Genomic DNA, 16,528 nt, shown 5'->3' on the forward strand with positions numbered 1-16,528 from the left:
TAAGATCTTTGCAGATGGAATGTATAGAAATATGAAAAACCCTAAAAGAAAACCTGTTACTCCAACAGTGTTATTTGGAGGCAATTCTGTCACCAGTATGGACAGTGCAGCAAAGCAATTAAAAAAGCATGTGTTATGAGAGCCTTTATTACTACAAATCTCTGGTGAGACCACACTTAGAGTATTGTGTTCAGTCTGGTCACTTCATTAAAGGAAGGATGTGGAAGCTATGGAGGGGGTTCATGAGAGATTTACCAGGATGTTGCTTAGATTGGAAAATGTCTTATGAGGCAAAATTAACAGAGCTGGGACTTTTCTCTTTGGAACAAATAAGGGTGAGAGGTGACCTAGAAGAGGTCTACAAGATTCTGAGAACAATAGACAGAGTGGACAGCCAGTGCCTTTTTTCCAGGGCAAGAATAAACACCAGAGGGTATGTGTACAAAGTGAAGAGATGGAAGTTTAGGGAAGGCCTCAGGGGGAAATTCTTTTACACAGAGAGTTATGGGGGCCTGGAATGTCTTGCCAGGGATGCTCTGGAGGATGAAACATTTAGGGCATTTAAGAGACTCTTAGACAGGCACGTGGATGGAGGAAAAATGGAGGGTTATGGTGTAAGGAGGATTTAGTACTTTTTTTAGGACTATATGGGTCACCGCAACATTGACAGCCAAAAGCCCTGGACTGAGCTGTAGGGAAAGCCCTGGAATGTGTGTAGGGAAAGCCCTGGACTGTGCTGTCGGGAAAGCCCTGGACTGTGCTGTCGGGAAAGCCCTGGACTGTGCTGTCGGGAAAGCCTTGGACTGTGCTGTAAGGAAAGCCTGGGACTGTGCTGTAGGGAAAGCCCTGGACTGTGCTGCAGGGAAAGCCCTGGACTGTGTTGTCGGGAAAGCCCTGGACTGTACTGTCGGGAAAGCCTGGGACTGTGCTGTAAGGAAAGCCTGGGACTGTGCTGTAGGGAAAGCCCTGGACTGTGCTGCAGGGAAAGCCCTGGACTGTGTTGTCGGGAAAGCCCTGGACTGTGCTGTCGGGAAAGCCCTGGACTGTGCTGTCGGGAAAGCCTGGGACTGTGCTGCAGGGAAAGCCCTGGACTGTGCTGCAGGGAAAGCCCTGGACTGTGCTGCAGGGAAAGCCCTGGACTGTGTTGTCGGGAAAGCCCTGGACTGTGCTGTAGGGAAAGCCTTGGACTGTGCTGTAGGGAAAGCCTGGGACTGTGCTGTCGGGAAAGCCCTGGACTGTGCTGCAGGGAAAGCCCTGGACTGTGCTGTAGGGAAAGCCCTGGACTGTGCTGTAGGGAAAGCCCTGGACTGTGCTGTAGGGTTCTTTGTTCTAGAGGTTGGAATGCAACACCCCACATGATTTCTGGAACTTAGAGGTTTTGATGTGACTCTGGGGAATACAGCATACATTTTGCTGTCTCTTGGGACTGATGGGAAACTTCATTTCAGGATGGCCAGTCTTTAGAATTACCTCTCCAGGTGATTGCAGATGCTCAGCCATGAAGCATATTCAGGATTGAATTCAAAACACTTTTGGTAGATATTTTGGGCTTTGGGATTATTGGGGAAGGGGGACCAGGAGAACTGTTCTCTTACGAAATGGCTTCAGAGAATGTACGGTGTTTTTTTTCCACATTCAGACCAGCTGATCTGTCATTCAGCATGTAGCTAGGTTTATTTTAGTCCACAGTGTTGTACAGTATGAGGAGAATCCAAATTTGGATTAAGTCAGTGAATTTTAAAATTGCTTGAACTCTTGTTCAACCCAAATTAATCTGTGGCACTTGACTTGTATATTGTACAAGACAAACTCACAGTCATGACCGCATTATGTCCAAATCTTCTGCTGTGCTTTTGAGGCTACATTTTTATCTTGCTCTTGTTTGTGCTTTACTGTAGCATTGAGACAACAGTGGCAGTTAAGCATAATTTTAGTTTATTCATTGTCTTGTGATACAACTCAAATATTACACAAATGACACTGAGACATAGGTACTATTGGGAATTTGTTCAGGTCGTTTTATTTTGGAAGAGAATTAGTGCAGATCCTTGCTATGAAGTGTCGGTATTGTTGATGAATTGTTTCCCTGTGTCTTACCTCTTAAGAAGGGGCTGTTGATGGGCCTTGATCTAAGGAAAAAAGCAGATTAGTCGATATTTCAGTAGCAAGGTTTAAAGTGTAACGGACTCGTCTATCTTTTAGACACCGCCAATCGTAGACAAATGTGAGAACTGGGAAGAGCAGGTGTGGCTGAATTGGCAAGTGAAGCAGAAATGTTCTCATTGATCCTTCCAGATCAATCTATTTGACATCCTCATACATGAGTTGTTGATGCTAAATGCAATAATTAGATGGCCTCTGTTTGTTGCTACACCTTCCAAGCACTGCTGTCTGATCGAGTTTTGTACTGGTTTTAAAGCTTTGACTTTTAAATGCTCTTTTCCTCAGATGGCCAAGGTCTATGCTGGCTTACTGAAGGTAATGGAGAATTCCATTCTCAGTCTCTGCCTTTGCCAGAAGACAGCTGCAAGCTGTACAGAATGGTCCACATTTTCCAGAGTATTGTCATGGGCTTTAGTGTCAGAGACCAGTGGGGACATCCTTAAATATTTTAAGGAAGCGGTCAAAAGGACATTAGAAAGCAAGTAGGTAAAAAGTTTATTGTCACAACTAGAATGGCGAAGTTGATGTTGTGATCGAATTAAATGAAGGAACAGGCTTGAGGGGGTTGAATGGTTTCAGCCTGCTGACCATAGAACATTACAACAATGAAACAAGCCCCTTCGTCCTTTCTAGTCTATGCCGAACCATTATTCTGCTTAGTTCCACTGTCCTGAACCTAGGGCATAGCTCTCTATACCTTTCCCATCCATGTACCTGTCCAAATTCTTCTTAAATATTAAAATTGCTCCTGCATTCACTCAGCTGGCAGCTGGTTCCACACTCCCACCACTCTCTGTGGAATGAGCTGACAATTCTGTATTTGCAAGTAAACATATAAGAAAGCAGAAAACAGTCAGTAGATCCTTTTAAACTGCAGCACCTGGGTAGCCCTCCTGGGACCTAGGGGCAAAGGTGCTGGAAGCACCTTTTAAGATCCAGGGATTCTACCCATTAAATCGGCAACCCCTCACCGATTTCCCTTCACTCTCATGGACAAAAAATAAAACATTGTGAATTTTCGACTTGCGTTAATTTCGAGATACGACCGGTCAGTCAGAGCGATACTTGTATGTTGGTGAGTATCTGTACATTTACACAGCACACACATACACACATATCCCACTTTATGAAAGTAGAGCATTCCTGAGAAACCATTCGTAAACTGAAAATTATTAAAGTGAAGACTCATTGACCTACAACTGGAGGCAATTTTCGTAAAAGCGAAAACCCATTATAGTTTATTTGTAAAAGCAAAGATGGGTTTCTTCGTATAAGCGAATTTGTAATTTGAGTATTCGTAAAGCAGGGTTTACCCGTGTACACACACACACACACACACACACACACACACACACACACACACACACACACACGTCTGTTATGATTGTACAAACGTCTATAAGGTGAGCCAGCCTACTTTAATCACTATGAAATAAAGACCAAGCCAATCTAAACTCTCCCTTTCACTCAAGCTCTCCAGTCACTGCAAAATTATGGTGAATTTTCTATGAGACATATTCTTCCTACTTCTGGCAACTGGATTTTTGGACCTTGATTGTATCAAACTGTCCCTGCCTATCCATGACTGAAAAGTATAAGATTATGAGAGGCATTGATAGGGTAGAAAGAATCTTTTTCCCCGGGTAAAAGTGTCACAGATTAGAGGACACGTGTTTAAGGGGAGGAAGTTGAAGAGAGATGTGCGAGGCAAATATTTTACACAGAGGGTGGTCGGGGCCTGGAACAGGCTGCAGAAGTCATAGTGGAAGCAGGTATTTAAGAGGTTTCAGATAGACACATGAATATGAAGAGGCTAAATGCAAAGAGCAAAGTATTAGTTTGATTTAGAGATCATTTTTGGCCACACAAAGATGCAATTTTGGTCTTCTCCCTGCATATTCTTTAACTTTTAATATATCTGTGGAATTTTTAAAATGTAGAGAATCCACACGAGCCCACCACACCCAATTACATCCACCTGACCAATTAACCTACTAATCATATGTCTTTGGAACATAGCAGGAAACCCACACAGTTACAGGGAGAATATCCAAACTCCATACATGCTGCACCTGGTTGGAACCCAGCTCACTGACACTGTCCGTGTCGCACCTCTCAGGATTTTTCCTCGTGCCAGATCCATCTTCCATCCTCTTTTTACCTTTCTGATTTCCCTTTCATGTCCACTTGCTGAGGGATTTGCTTGATCCAGGCTGCTTCACTCTGATGCATGACTCCTCCTTTATCTTGACCAGAGCCTCTTGTCAATCAAGGTTCCTAAACTTGTCAGCCTTGCCTTTCACTCTAAGAAGCAGTGTGAAGACTCCCTTCTTGCTTCTAACTCTACCCCTATATCCTCACTGGAAGATCCCCTAAGAACATCATCCTTAATCACAGATGTTACTGTCTTCGCTCATCATGTCCCCAAAAAATCTGAAAGGGAGCTTTGATATACTTGATGTTCTAACCATCTATGTATTTTCAGGCTGAAACAACATGTGGCTGTACCTTCTGGTTCTCCTCCTCGTGCAGGGCTGTGACCTCACTGTCAGCAAGTTCAATGACTTTGATGAGACCGACGACATTGTCGAATACGATGACAATGACTTTGCAGAGTTTGAGGATGGAAGCGAAGATGCTCCCGAGGAGGTCCTGCAGAAAGTCACCACTGTACAAGATGAGGAGGAGGCAACTGTGGAGCTGGAGGACCAGGATGATAATCAGGAGGATTTTGAGGGCTCAGATATAGTAGGAGTAAGTGTCTCAGCACAAAATAATGGCTCTATCTCCACCTTGGGAAGGAGTATCTCTTTCCCCACGCACCTCTCTTGTCCACTCGGTTTTCTGAAATAGGGAGAATTGGGTGAGTTCTGTGAGCTTCATTGCAATATGCAGATCAAAAACTTAGCCTGATTATTTTTATCTACATCAGCTAATTGAGCCACTTCATGCCCTCATGTACTGCCAAGTTGAGGGCAACTGCAAACTGGAGGAACAACTCCTTGTATTCCTTCTTAGCAGTGTCTAACCAGGCAGCATCAATATCCACCACCAATTTCCCTTAACCCCTCCCAGAATCTCTCTTTCCCTCACCTCTGTGTTTCCTTTCCTCCAGATCCCACCCCCTTTCCTTTCTTCTTATATTAGAGAGATGCCTTTCTTTCCCCTCTTCCCTTTCCCCCAATCATTTCTCAGTTTCTTTCTCTTCTACCTTCCTACCTGGTAACGTGTGCTCCTTCCCCCCCCCCCCCTCCCCCCCACCTTTTTATTTGGTATCTACCTGATTTTCAGCACTCCTGAAGAAGGGCTCAGGCACAAAACGTTGACTGTCTTTTGGATGCTGCAACAAATTGGTCTAATCCCACCTTTCTCTGCACCCTTAACATTCGTGTAATTAATAGTTTCCTTTCTATGAATACATTTAACAATGGCTTGTGACAGAAAATTATAAATGTTCATTTAACTGCTTGTTAAAATTCTATCTAGCCTTTTATTTCTGACGATTTATTAATTGTCTCATACTAAAGGTACGGTGAAAACTTTGTGTGCTTTCCAGACAAGTTAGCCCATATTTAAATACAACAAAAGTATGACGGAGGAAAGTTCAATTAAAACCGTGCTTTGTGAGTTTGAGATCTTCTTTTACTAATGTGAGATCCCTTCAAGAGTCTAATACCAGAAACTATCCTTGAATCTCATGCAAAGCACAACAGTGCTGGAGAAACTCAGCAGCTCACGAAGAGTCCCAAATCTCATGGTGTGTATATTCAAGCTCGGGTATCTCCGGCCCGATGGGAGGGAGGTGGGGGGGTGGAAGAAGAGAGTGTGATCAGGGTGGGATGGGTCCTTTAATATGTTGGCTGCTTCTCCAAGGCAGTGGAAAGTGTTGATGGAATCTGTAAGGGTGGTTGGTTTGCGTGATGAATTGAGCTGAGTTCCCATCTCTCTGTGGTTTCTTGTGTTGGGCGTAACAGTTCCCATATGAGGCTGTGATACGTCCAGAGAGGATACTTTCTATAGTTCATCCATAAGAATCAGCAAGAAACACAGGACATGCTGAATTTCCTTCATTTTGCAGACATTGATGGAGAGGTTGTGGTCGTGACACCATTACATTAGATTCTCTATCTAACTTGTCATTTTCACCTTGTAACCCATTATAAATCTGGACTCCTTAGGCTTCCAAGGTCTTTTTAAAAAATAGGACCCATAATATCTTCCCGTCTTTGTTCCTGAAGTGCAGAAGAGGTTCTGATGAACAATTTTTCTATTTTGGGTGTAACGTCAACAGTATCTCAAATTCCCTTCCTCCAATTTCTTCCTATCTTTGTGGGGTAATAATTACCTGTCCTGGCTGTAGCTTTGTGTTCTGACCCTCTATATAAAGCACAGTTCCATGCTTTTATGCATATTCTCTATGTAGCACTACAGTAAAACCCCTGGAATCCTCCACCTATGGGGATTGGTAGATGCCAGATAAGTGAATTTTCTGGTTACTTGAGACAGAATATTATGTGATTGGCGAAATAATGGTGAGATGCGCTGATTTTAAACTTGCTTTTTTTTAAACCTATTTATTTCTGCAATTTCTTTTTTGCCGGTTGCTTGAGACTGCCAGTTGCTTGAATTCCGAATAACGGGGGTTTTAGTGTACATGAGTTTTTGCTTGGACAACTTTTCCACTGATTGCTGATCCATATTATTTTAATATAAAGTTAGTGCTTTTGAACTCTTAACCTTTCTACCTCATTATTCCCTTCTTCCACATCAGCATGTGCTTTCTCACTCAGGCTAATAGTTTCATCTGTTGTTCATGCGTTACAATAGCATTAACAGTTTCACAGCAATAATGTTTTATTAAATTTCGTTACCCAATCTAAAGACAGGAATTGGAAACATCCATGAAACCTTCATTCATTTAGATCATAACTGATCTGAACGTGAACTCTTGCTCCATTGGGAAGAAAGTCCTTCTTACCTTGGATTTAAATCAACCCTTTGGGGATCAAACCAGGAAGAGTGCTGCCTATGTCTGAGGCATGTGTGGTGCAGCTGGTCAGGATTGTGTGCAGAGAGCTTGCTTGATGTCTAGCCATCAAAGTTCCTGAAATAAGGATGCTTGATGAGGTGCAGGGGAAAGTTTGTATCTCAGAATCAGAATTTATTGTCATGAACGTGTTTGAAATCTGTTGTTTTGTGGCAGCGTCACAGAACATTTATATAAATAGTCAAAGTGAGGCCGTGTCTGAGGTTCATTAATCGTTCAGGAATCTGATGGCAGCGGGGAAGAAGCTGTCCTTGTACTGCAGGGTGCTCGTCTTAAGATTCCTGTATCTTTTGCCCAATGGTAGCAGGGTGAAGAGGGTGTGGCCTGGGTGGTGGGGGTCCTTGAGGATAGAGGCTGCTTTTTTAAGACACCGCCTCAAGAAGATGTCCTCGATGGAGTGAAATCTGGTGCCTATGATGTCGCAGGCTGAATTCACAACTCTGGAGCTTTTTCTTGTCCTGACTGTTGGTACCTCCATACCAGACAGTGATGCAACTAGCCAGAATGCTCTCCATGGTACAACTGTAGAAGTTTTCGAGAGTCTCTGGTGACATACCGAATCTTATCAAACTCCTCACAAAGGATAGTTGCTGTTGAGCCTTCTTCGTGATAGGTGGATCAGTGACAAGGTGTGTTTATTTTGTGTCCACCTCGTGAGCAGCACCCAAGTGTTTGGGGGGAGTGGTGCAAAGGTTTCACTAATGGTACATTCACCTTGTGATCAAATTTCACAACTTAAAAGAAATGTCCTGGATTATTTGATGAAATTGAAAGAGGGCAGAGAAGATTTACCAGGATGTTGCCCAGACTTCAGGAACTGAATTACAGGAAAAGCTTAAACAGGTTTGGTCTTTATTCCCTGGGCGTAGAAGAATGAGGGTAGATTTGATAAAGGAAAGCAAAATTATGAGGGGTATAGAGAGAGTAAACGTAGGTCGTCTTTTTCCACTGAGGGTAAGTGAGATACAAACCAGAGGACGTGGGTTAAGGGTGAAAGGTGAAAAGTTTAGGGGGAACATGAGGGGGAAATTCTTCACACAGAGAGAGGTGTGAGTGTGGAACGAGCTGTCAGCTGAAGTGGTGAAGGCATGCTCAATTTTAACATTTAAGAAAAATTTGGACAGGTACATGGATGGGAGAGGAGTTGGAGGGACATGGACTGGATGCAGGTCAGTGGGACTAAGCAGAATAGTTTGGCACAGACAAGAGGGGTCTGTTTTCTTTGCTGTAATGTTCTATGGTTCTTTCATGAACTAGATGAGGAAAAGATCCAAGTTTGATTCCTACTGCTGATCTTATTGAGGTGGAAGTAGTTATGTTGTAGCCAGTGCATACCTACACTTGGTCTTTACCAAGGTCATCATTCCCGTTATAGCTCACTATCCCCTGAATGTACACGTGTCCATCCTCTGAAAAGGTGACGACTGAGTTATACTCTACTACAGATGATTAAAGCAGTGAAGAGATTTATTAACGTCATTTTGTGCAAAGCACAATACTAGAGCATAAAGATAAGCCATTAAGTAAATCCCCATTAAGGAAAGCAGTAGGGACTTTTTCCCATGAAACTGTCACATGGAGTGACATTCAGCTGATTGGTAAATGGCAACAGATGCATTTATAAGAGGAAGCAAAATGAATAGATTATGTGGATAGAGTTTTGTATAGTCAGGTGGCTTCTGAAGCAGACGTATGTTGCCAGAGACCATTTAAACCGATGGCCTTTTCATTCTCATCACTGCAAGCTCTTTGACTTTGGCTGAACAGCACGTGCTGGTTTCATGTAAAAAGCAGAAAACAGGTGATCACAGGCTAATTGCTTCATGCGAGATGTGGCCTCGTTGAGGAGGAAGGAGTATCATACTGCCTCAGACATTGAACCTTGCAGGTGTTGAATCGCAGTCAAAGTCAGTTCTTGCTTTTACATAGCATCTTTCACAACAGTGCAAAGTACAAAAGAGCCGGAGAAACTCAGCAGGTCACACAGCATACACAGGAAGTAACAGGCAATTAATATTTCAGGCCTGAGCTCTTTATCAGGAATCTGGTAGATGTCTGAATGAAAAGGTGGGAGGAGGAGAGGAATCCCACAGTACTGCTTTGACTGTCAATTTGGGCTATATGCTGGAATGGGATTTAATCAAGGACCATCCTCTCCCTCGAGCGACCAGTGGGCCACAGTGAAGCTATATTGCTTAAGCACAGCATTAAAATTGAAGCCCCTATGATATCACTTTAAATCTGTTCCATTCAGCTGTAATTTGTGTTGCACAAATGTTGCTCTTGTGTTTAACATGTAGCAGGAGGGAGACGCAGAAGGAGAGCCATTTGATGACGAAGAATTTGAAGGTTATGACGAAGCCGACAGACCTTCCAGCAGAAGCAAAGATCCAATTAAAATAGTTAACGTAAGCACCCAGCCGTAACTGCACTACATTTATCATCTCCTGCTTACAAAGTTCAGGTGTGGCCCCAAAGTGGACAAGAAGACCAAACGCCAGTTCAATATCAGGATCTAGGAAGTGCTCGAACTGGATCCCCAAAATATCAGCTGATGTTTACCAGGGCAACACTCATAATGGTAGAGTGAACTCATGGAGGGGTGATAGTAGCTGGGAATTCTCATCCTTTTCCCTGCTTTTCAAGTTATTTTCTTCTCCACTGCACAGAATGCAGTGCTGAGAACCTGGGGGATGGACATGCATGCAATGACTTTGGTAGCAGTAGGGACCTCTGCATCTGGCCTCCCAGAGGGATTCTGTGACCTGCACCACATCAAAATAAGCAGCGTCATACAGAAGGCCAAGGCTCACACTCTCTGCTTACATGTCATAGGACAATGCCAGGGCCCAAAGGGTCGGGTGAGGGGTCCTATTGGGGATAGGGCCTCTTGGATCCTGTGAGATTGGGAAAGGGTGCCTTCAATTTCGAAAAGGTTAGGCTGTTCAGAAGATGGCAATCTGTTGATGCAAGCTTAGCTTCATTGGAGATGAAAACTGGGAGTAGACGGCCCGTCTTGATGTTCGAGATCCAAGGAGATATTGAAACTTCAAGTACTCTTTCAATGAATGCTTGGATGGAAGTGTATGGTAGCGCAGTGGGCAGTTATTTGAGGTGGTGATGCAAATTCTGGGGGGATCCCGTTACTGATAACATTGGATTCATTTTATTTGCCTATAATAATTCAAGTTTGTAACAACTTCCTCTCCATCTCTGGTTAGGTCCCTCATCACCTCCAGAACAGTTGGGAGAGCTACTACATGGAGATTCTGATGGTAACAGGCCTTTTGGCATACATCATGAACTACATCATAGGTAAAAACAAAAACAACAAGCTAGCTGCTGCATGGTTCAACTCTCACAAGGAACTGCTAGAGGGTAACTTCTCCCTGGTTGGTGAGTCCCTGAGTTATTAACTATTTATTTAGTTTGATTTACGTTCATTGAAGTGTAGCTGGGGGTCATGGCCCATAGGTTTATTGTTTGTGCTCTGTGCTATACCCTGGTAGTTCAGAAGCTGTATTGGCACATTAAAGCAATTCACTATGAAACTGGAAGCCACATTGACACATTTACCAAATACTGGTAAATCATCTTTATTTTTCAAATTTGGGATTGGACTATATTATTTCTAGTTGGTTTCTTTTTTTGAAAAAGATCTGAATCACCATACCTTTCTCCTCCTCCCCATCTTTCCTTCCTGTTGCTCCCTACCCTTTCCCTTCATTCCATGACCTACTGTCCTCCAGTCAGTATATTTTTCTTAGCCCTCTGCCTCCCATCACCTCCAACCTTCTATTACTGATGAAGGGTTATAGCTCAAAATTTTGATGCAGCCTGACTTGCTGAGTTCTTCCAGCATTTAGTGTGTTGCAGTCTCACCAATGTATGGTACGATTGCTCTGGGAAAGCAGGGGGAGCTGGGGGTGCAGGAACATAGAGCTTTAAGGATGGTAGCACAGGTAGAGTAATGAAGAGAGCTCTGGGAAGGCTTGTCTTCATCGATCATGGCATGGAATACAAGTGTTGGGACATCAGTGTTGAAGTTTATTAAGTTGTTTCCAGGATTAGGGAGGTTAAGTTATCATGAGAGACTGGAAAAACTCATTCTGTTTTCCTTTAAGTGTACAGGGGATTTTTTTGAGGTCTATAAAATCATGAAGGATATTGATAAGGTGAATAATGACAGTCTGTTTCCTGGAGTGGGAGAATCTAAGATGAGAGGGCATAACTAGAAGGTGAGGAGGTGAGATTTGGAAGAGATGTGAAGGCATAGTTTTTCAATCTGAGGGTGGTGGGCACATGCAACATGGACTCTGGTGGAAGCAGGGATATTAGCTTCTTTTAAAAATCACTTGGATAATTAATGGATAGGATGGGCTTGGAGTGGTCTGAGAAGAATATACTAAGGCAGGAGGCACATTGTTCATCGATAAGCTCCATCTGTGGGTTTATTTCCGTGCTGCAGGACTGACTATATGCGAGGAGCTGAGATTGGGGGGAGGGGACACAAGGAAAGGTATAAGAACAGGAGTTGGCCAGTTAGCCACTCAAAGCTACTCTAGCATTTAATAATAATTCAACTTGATGCAGTCTTGCCTTCAATGCCACTTTTCTTTCTTTTTCTTACTTTTATTCTTTCTTTCATTTTTTCTTTCTTTTTCTCTCCCTTTCTCTCTCTCTTTCTCTGTTTTTCCCCTCCCTCCCTTATTCCAGAAAGCGAGCAATGGACCACAGTATTCCTGGGGAGATTATACAGTATTAACTGATCCAGGTTGACACCTTAATAATTCTAGGCACAGAAACCATGGCTGGGGTGCTGCCATGTATTGTGCCCTCTTACTTGTTACCTCAGCATGCACGAGCTTTGGGCAGTCCAGACATGTCGCTGTGTCTGCTTCGGTGCTGTAGTGGATGAAATCAGTCATCATTGAGCACTTGAAACAGGCAGATGATTGGCCTAATTTTCATTGATTGTAATGGGAAGGAACTATTACGGTAAATAATCATTGCACATCATAATAGATGCTGTCTCTGTTCCGTGCATCTAGTCTCTCTCTGTAACACTTTGTGTGGTGTCTTACTTATCATTCTTATCTTACTTATCGAGCTGGAATTGTCACAAAACAATCTCTATCACTGCTTCTTGGTACACTTGACAATAAAGCCTGAAATTGATTTTTAACTATTTCAAACTAAACTGCGGCAGCTAATGTAATTTCTTTATTTTCAGGGGATGATGGAATTAATAAAGACCCTACCAGCACGGGGAAACTGAACCAGGAAAATGAGCACATCTACAACCTGTGGTGCTCAGGGAGAGTGTGCTGTGAGGGAATGCTAATTCAGCTAAAGGTGCAGGCCATTCTTAATTTCAAACTCACTTGGGGTTTAAACAATCTATATAAACAATTATTATTTTGTGTGTTTGAAATTAATATTTTCACACTTGCAAAGCCAATGTGGTAATGTGCAAAGAGGAAAGCAACAGGGGACTCTTGCATTCTCCACTCTCCCACCAAATACTGTTGAACAGAAAAAGTCTGCAGATGCTGGAGTTGAATGTAATATGCTGTAGAAAGTCAGAGGTCACTTAGCATCTATTGAAAAGTAAAGATCAACCAATGTTTTGAGCTTGAGCCCTTTCTCAAGGTATGAGCAAAAAAACTGCCAGGCACAATAAAAAAAGGTGGGGTCAGGAAGAGGCAAGGGAGGAGCCTAGGCTAACAGGTAACAGATGGATACAGGTGTGGGAGTAAAGGCGATAGGGTATCTCTCTAATGGGAAGGGAGGGGGGTGAGAGCTGCAAGAAAGGAGACAGGGATAGGGAAAGAGAGAGACTGGGGAAGAGTCCAATGGAAACTGGAGGTCAGTACCATCTGGTTGGAGAGTGCCCAAGGTGGAATATTAGGTGTTGTTCCTCCAATTTGTGGGTAGCCTCTGTTTGGCAGTGCATGAAGCCATGGAATGGCATGTTGGTATGGGAATGGAATGTGGAATTAAAATGGTTGGCCACTGGGAGGTCTTTGTTATTGCAGTGGACAGAGCAAAGGGGCTCAATGAAAAAAATCTCCCAGACTATGTCCAGTCTCACCAATGTAGAGAAGGCCACATCGGAGGTGCCAGATGCAGTAAATAACCCTAGCAGGTTCACAAGAGAAGTGCTGGAAGGACTGTTTGGGGTCCTGAATGATGGTGAGGGAGGAGGAATGAGTGTAAACATGATATTTTGTGGTAAATGACTGACAAATGCTCCCTACCCCAATCAACAAAGGTTGGATGGAGTAAAACAAGAAAATCTGCCAATGCAGGGTCAAGTGCAATAGACAAAAGTGCTGGAGAAACTCAGCAGGTCATACAGCATCCTAATGAAGGAAAGGTAACGAACATTTCAGGGCTGAGCCCTTCATCATGAAACAGGAAATACAGGTAGATGCCTGAATACAAAGGTGAGGTGATGGGGGAGGAGGGAGAAAGAAGAGGGGCTAGAAACAAAAACTACCAGGAGTAATCTTCATGTACACTTCCATCAAACCCTCTTAGACCAGATTCAGCATGGATAGCTTCAGGGCAATGCTTCACATGCACTAGCTTAACACGAATCTCTGACACACATATTATTCATTTCTTTCAAACAAATCGTGACTGTGACTTTCTAGTTGGGTTTGCTGATATTTTAAATGTAGAGAACCAATTGAAATTGAATTCAATATGCAAGCATTGGAACTTCACAATTAAGAGTTCAAGTTTGTTGGCAAGTGCAACAGCCATTTTGCTCCATCACTGTCCTGTTGAGTCAGGCCAACAGTGAGAGAAAGATGGGATTGCGATTGCCACATTTTAATTTATCGGGCTTCTTACAATGGTGTAGCAGTACATTGCTTTAAAGTGCAGGAAATTATGTGAGAAGAATCCACAAACATTCAGAAGAATGCTGCTTCAGTGGAAATGTTTGATAAAGATGAGCTCTTTGCTCTTCAGATAATTCTGTGGCATCTGTGGAAAGAAGTCAGCTATGGCATGGACTTGAAGGGCCGAGATGGCCTATTTCCATCCCATAAACTGTTATTTGGTTATATGGTAATTCTGCTTTGCCCACAGGAAAAAGAATCTCATGTATTCTGACAATAAATCTGAAACCAGAATCCTGCTAAGCTCCATGTGGTTCTGTCAGGCTGTAATCAGGGATGGGGTGAGAGATTATGAATGAGGAGAAGGTTCCAATCAAATCCATTGGATCAATGGCCAGATTGTTCTAAATGGTTGAAAAGGGCAAAGGGCAGTTCTGTAGGAAGTTTTAAGGGGAGCAAACAAGCAACAGGAAATGCTGCAATCTGGAACAAAGACAGCAGGCACTGGAATTACTGGAACTGGTCTGTCAGCAGTTGGAAAAGAAGTATTTAGGTTTGCAGGTGAAATCAGGAATGTTCTACTGGAATCTGCTGATTATAAAAATGAGTGGTGTCCAGCAAGATTAGACGAAACCCAAATATGTTGCAGGATCTCAGCTGCTCAAGCAGCATCAGCAGGTGTTGATGGGTCTTGATGAAGGGTTCCAACCTGGAACATTAATGGAATTTTTTTCTCCCACTGTGGCTGTTCAGCCCACCGAGTTCCTCCAGCATGCTACAGATTCCAGTATCTGCAGTCTCTTGTGTCTTCATGACTACAAAGATCCAAATAAATTGGGAAGCAGATTACACCGGCCACTACCCAAGAATTCCAGTTGTAAGGATGCTTGTATTCACCTTGAAGCATCTCATTAGAGTTGATCCCAAAATGCACACGGAACCTTGAATGTGGGGAATGGGTGGATGGGTGGTTATGTGTGTGTTATTTTCCATATGTCAATACTGTTCTGGCTGCATGCTGATCTAACCCTTTGGTATTTTGATTTTTTTTTAGTTTTTGAAACGGCAGGATCTTCTGAATGTACTTGCAAGAATGATGAGACCTGCCAGTGACCAAGTGGTATGTATGAGATTAGTCATTAACAGAATCAGAATTTATTCTCATGATTATGTGTCACAAACTTTGTTGTTTTGTGGCAGCATTATTGTGCATTACAGGTGTAAAAATTCCTATAAATTACATTTCCATTAATACACTATTTAAAAAAATATATAAATTAGAGGAAAAAAAAGTGAGATGTGTCTGTGGTTCATTGTCCATTTCAGAATTCTGGTGGCAGAGGAGAAGAAACTCTCCTTGTGTCACTGGGTGTTTGGCTTCATTCTCCTGCACCTCCTCCCTGATGGTAGCAGTGAGAAAAGGGCATGATCTGGGTGTTGGGGGTCCTTGACGATGGAAGCTGCTGTCTTGAGGCACCACCTTTTAATGGAGTGGAGACTAATGCCCATGATGGCGCTGGCCAAGTTCACAACCCTCTGTGGCCATATGGACCCTCTGTCCTGTGCATTGGCACCTCCATTCCAGACAGTGATGCAACCAGTCAGAATGCTTTCCATGGCACACCTGTAGAAATTTGCAAGAGTCTTTGGTGACATACCAAATCTCTCTAACTCCTAAAAACTCCTAAATGATTGGAATTATTGTATGTCTATAAGAGTTTTCTAGAGTGTTAAACTTAGAGAAATTGCTGTTGTCAGTTGCTTTGGGTAAAATTCTTCAAAGGCCTTTCCATTGTAAGCGATTGAATTGATGCCAATTCTCCATTGACAAATTCTTTGTCCAGATCTTCCAAAGAACAATGATTTCCAAAGCTCATTGAATCGACTGACAACGTACTGCTGTTTCAACCATGATCAATCACCCTATTCCCCTACTATTTCTTGAGAGTTTTTTGTTCGAACATCAATATTTAAAGGTATCAGAATAAACAGAAGACTTTTTAGGGGGAAAAGTGCTCAGGATCTTGTCACATAGTTACAATTGCAAAGTAATTGTACTAATTTGTTGTAAATAATTGGCTTGAATGAAAGTATTATATTGAATTCTGGCCAGAAAAGATGCCAAGCCCTGGGAAGCAAAAGCGATCTATTAGAGCAGTGGTTCTCAACCTTTTTCTTTCCACTCACATCCCACTTTAAGTAATCCCTGTGCCATAGGTGCTCTGTGATTAGAAAGGGATTGCTTAAGGTGGTATAAGTGGAAAGAAAAAGGTTTGAAAGCCACTGTTTTAATCGTCCCTAATTGACTCATTATGTGCACGGTCTCATATCTCCAAAGGAAATGGGCCAATGACAATTTTTCTCAAGCAAAATATTTCAGTAACAGTTGGGTCTGGAGCAGTGATTCTCAACCTTGCCTTCCCACTCACAGACCACCTTAAGCAATCCCTTACTAATCACAGAGCAC

General features: G+C 42.8%; 1 protein-coding gene across 3 annotated transcripts in view; it reads left to right on the forward strand.

Moving 5' to 3' along the window:
• ccdc47 (coiled-coil domain containing 47) overlaps nt 1–16,528 on the forward strand; it is a 53,637-nt gene that overhangs the window by 7,913 nt on the left and 29,196 nt on the right. For 2 of the 3 annotated variants that reach the window (XM_069905162.1, XM_069905164.1), the window contains exons 2-6: nt 4,649–4,917; nt 9,511–9,618; nt 10,432–10,606; nt 12,444–12,565; nt 15,116–15,181. In XM_069905162.1, coding sequence (XP_069761263.1) covers nt 4,660–4,917; nt 9,511–9,618; nt 10,432–10,606; nt 12,444–12,565; nt 15,116–15,181 — 729 coding nt within the window. In that variant the 5' untranslated portion in view covers nt 4,649–4,659. The remainder of the gene's footprint in view (nt 1–4,648; nt 4,918–9,510; nt 9,619–10,431; nt 10,607–12,443; nt 12,566–15,115; nt 15,182–16,528) is intronic. The other variant, XM_069905163.1, reaches the window with a different exon arrangement.

Source organism: Narcine bancroftii, chromosome 12 (genome assembly GCF_036971445.1).
Source record: "Narcine bancroftii isolate sNarBan1 chromosome 12, sNarBan1.hap1, whole genome shotgun sequence".
Lineage (NCBI taxonomy): Eukaryota > Metazoa > Chordata > Chondrichthyes > Torpediniformes > Narcinidae > Narcine > Narcine bancroftii.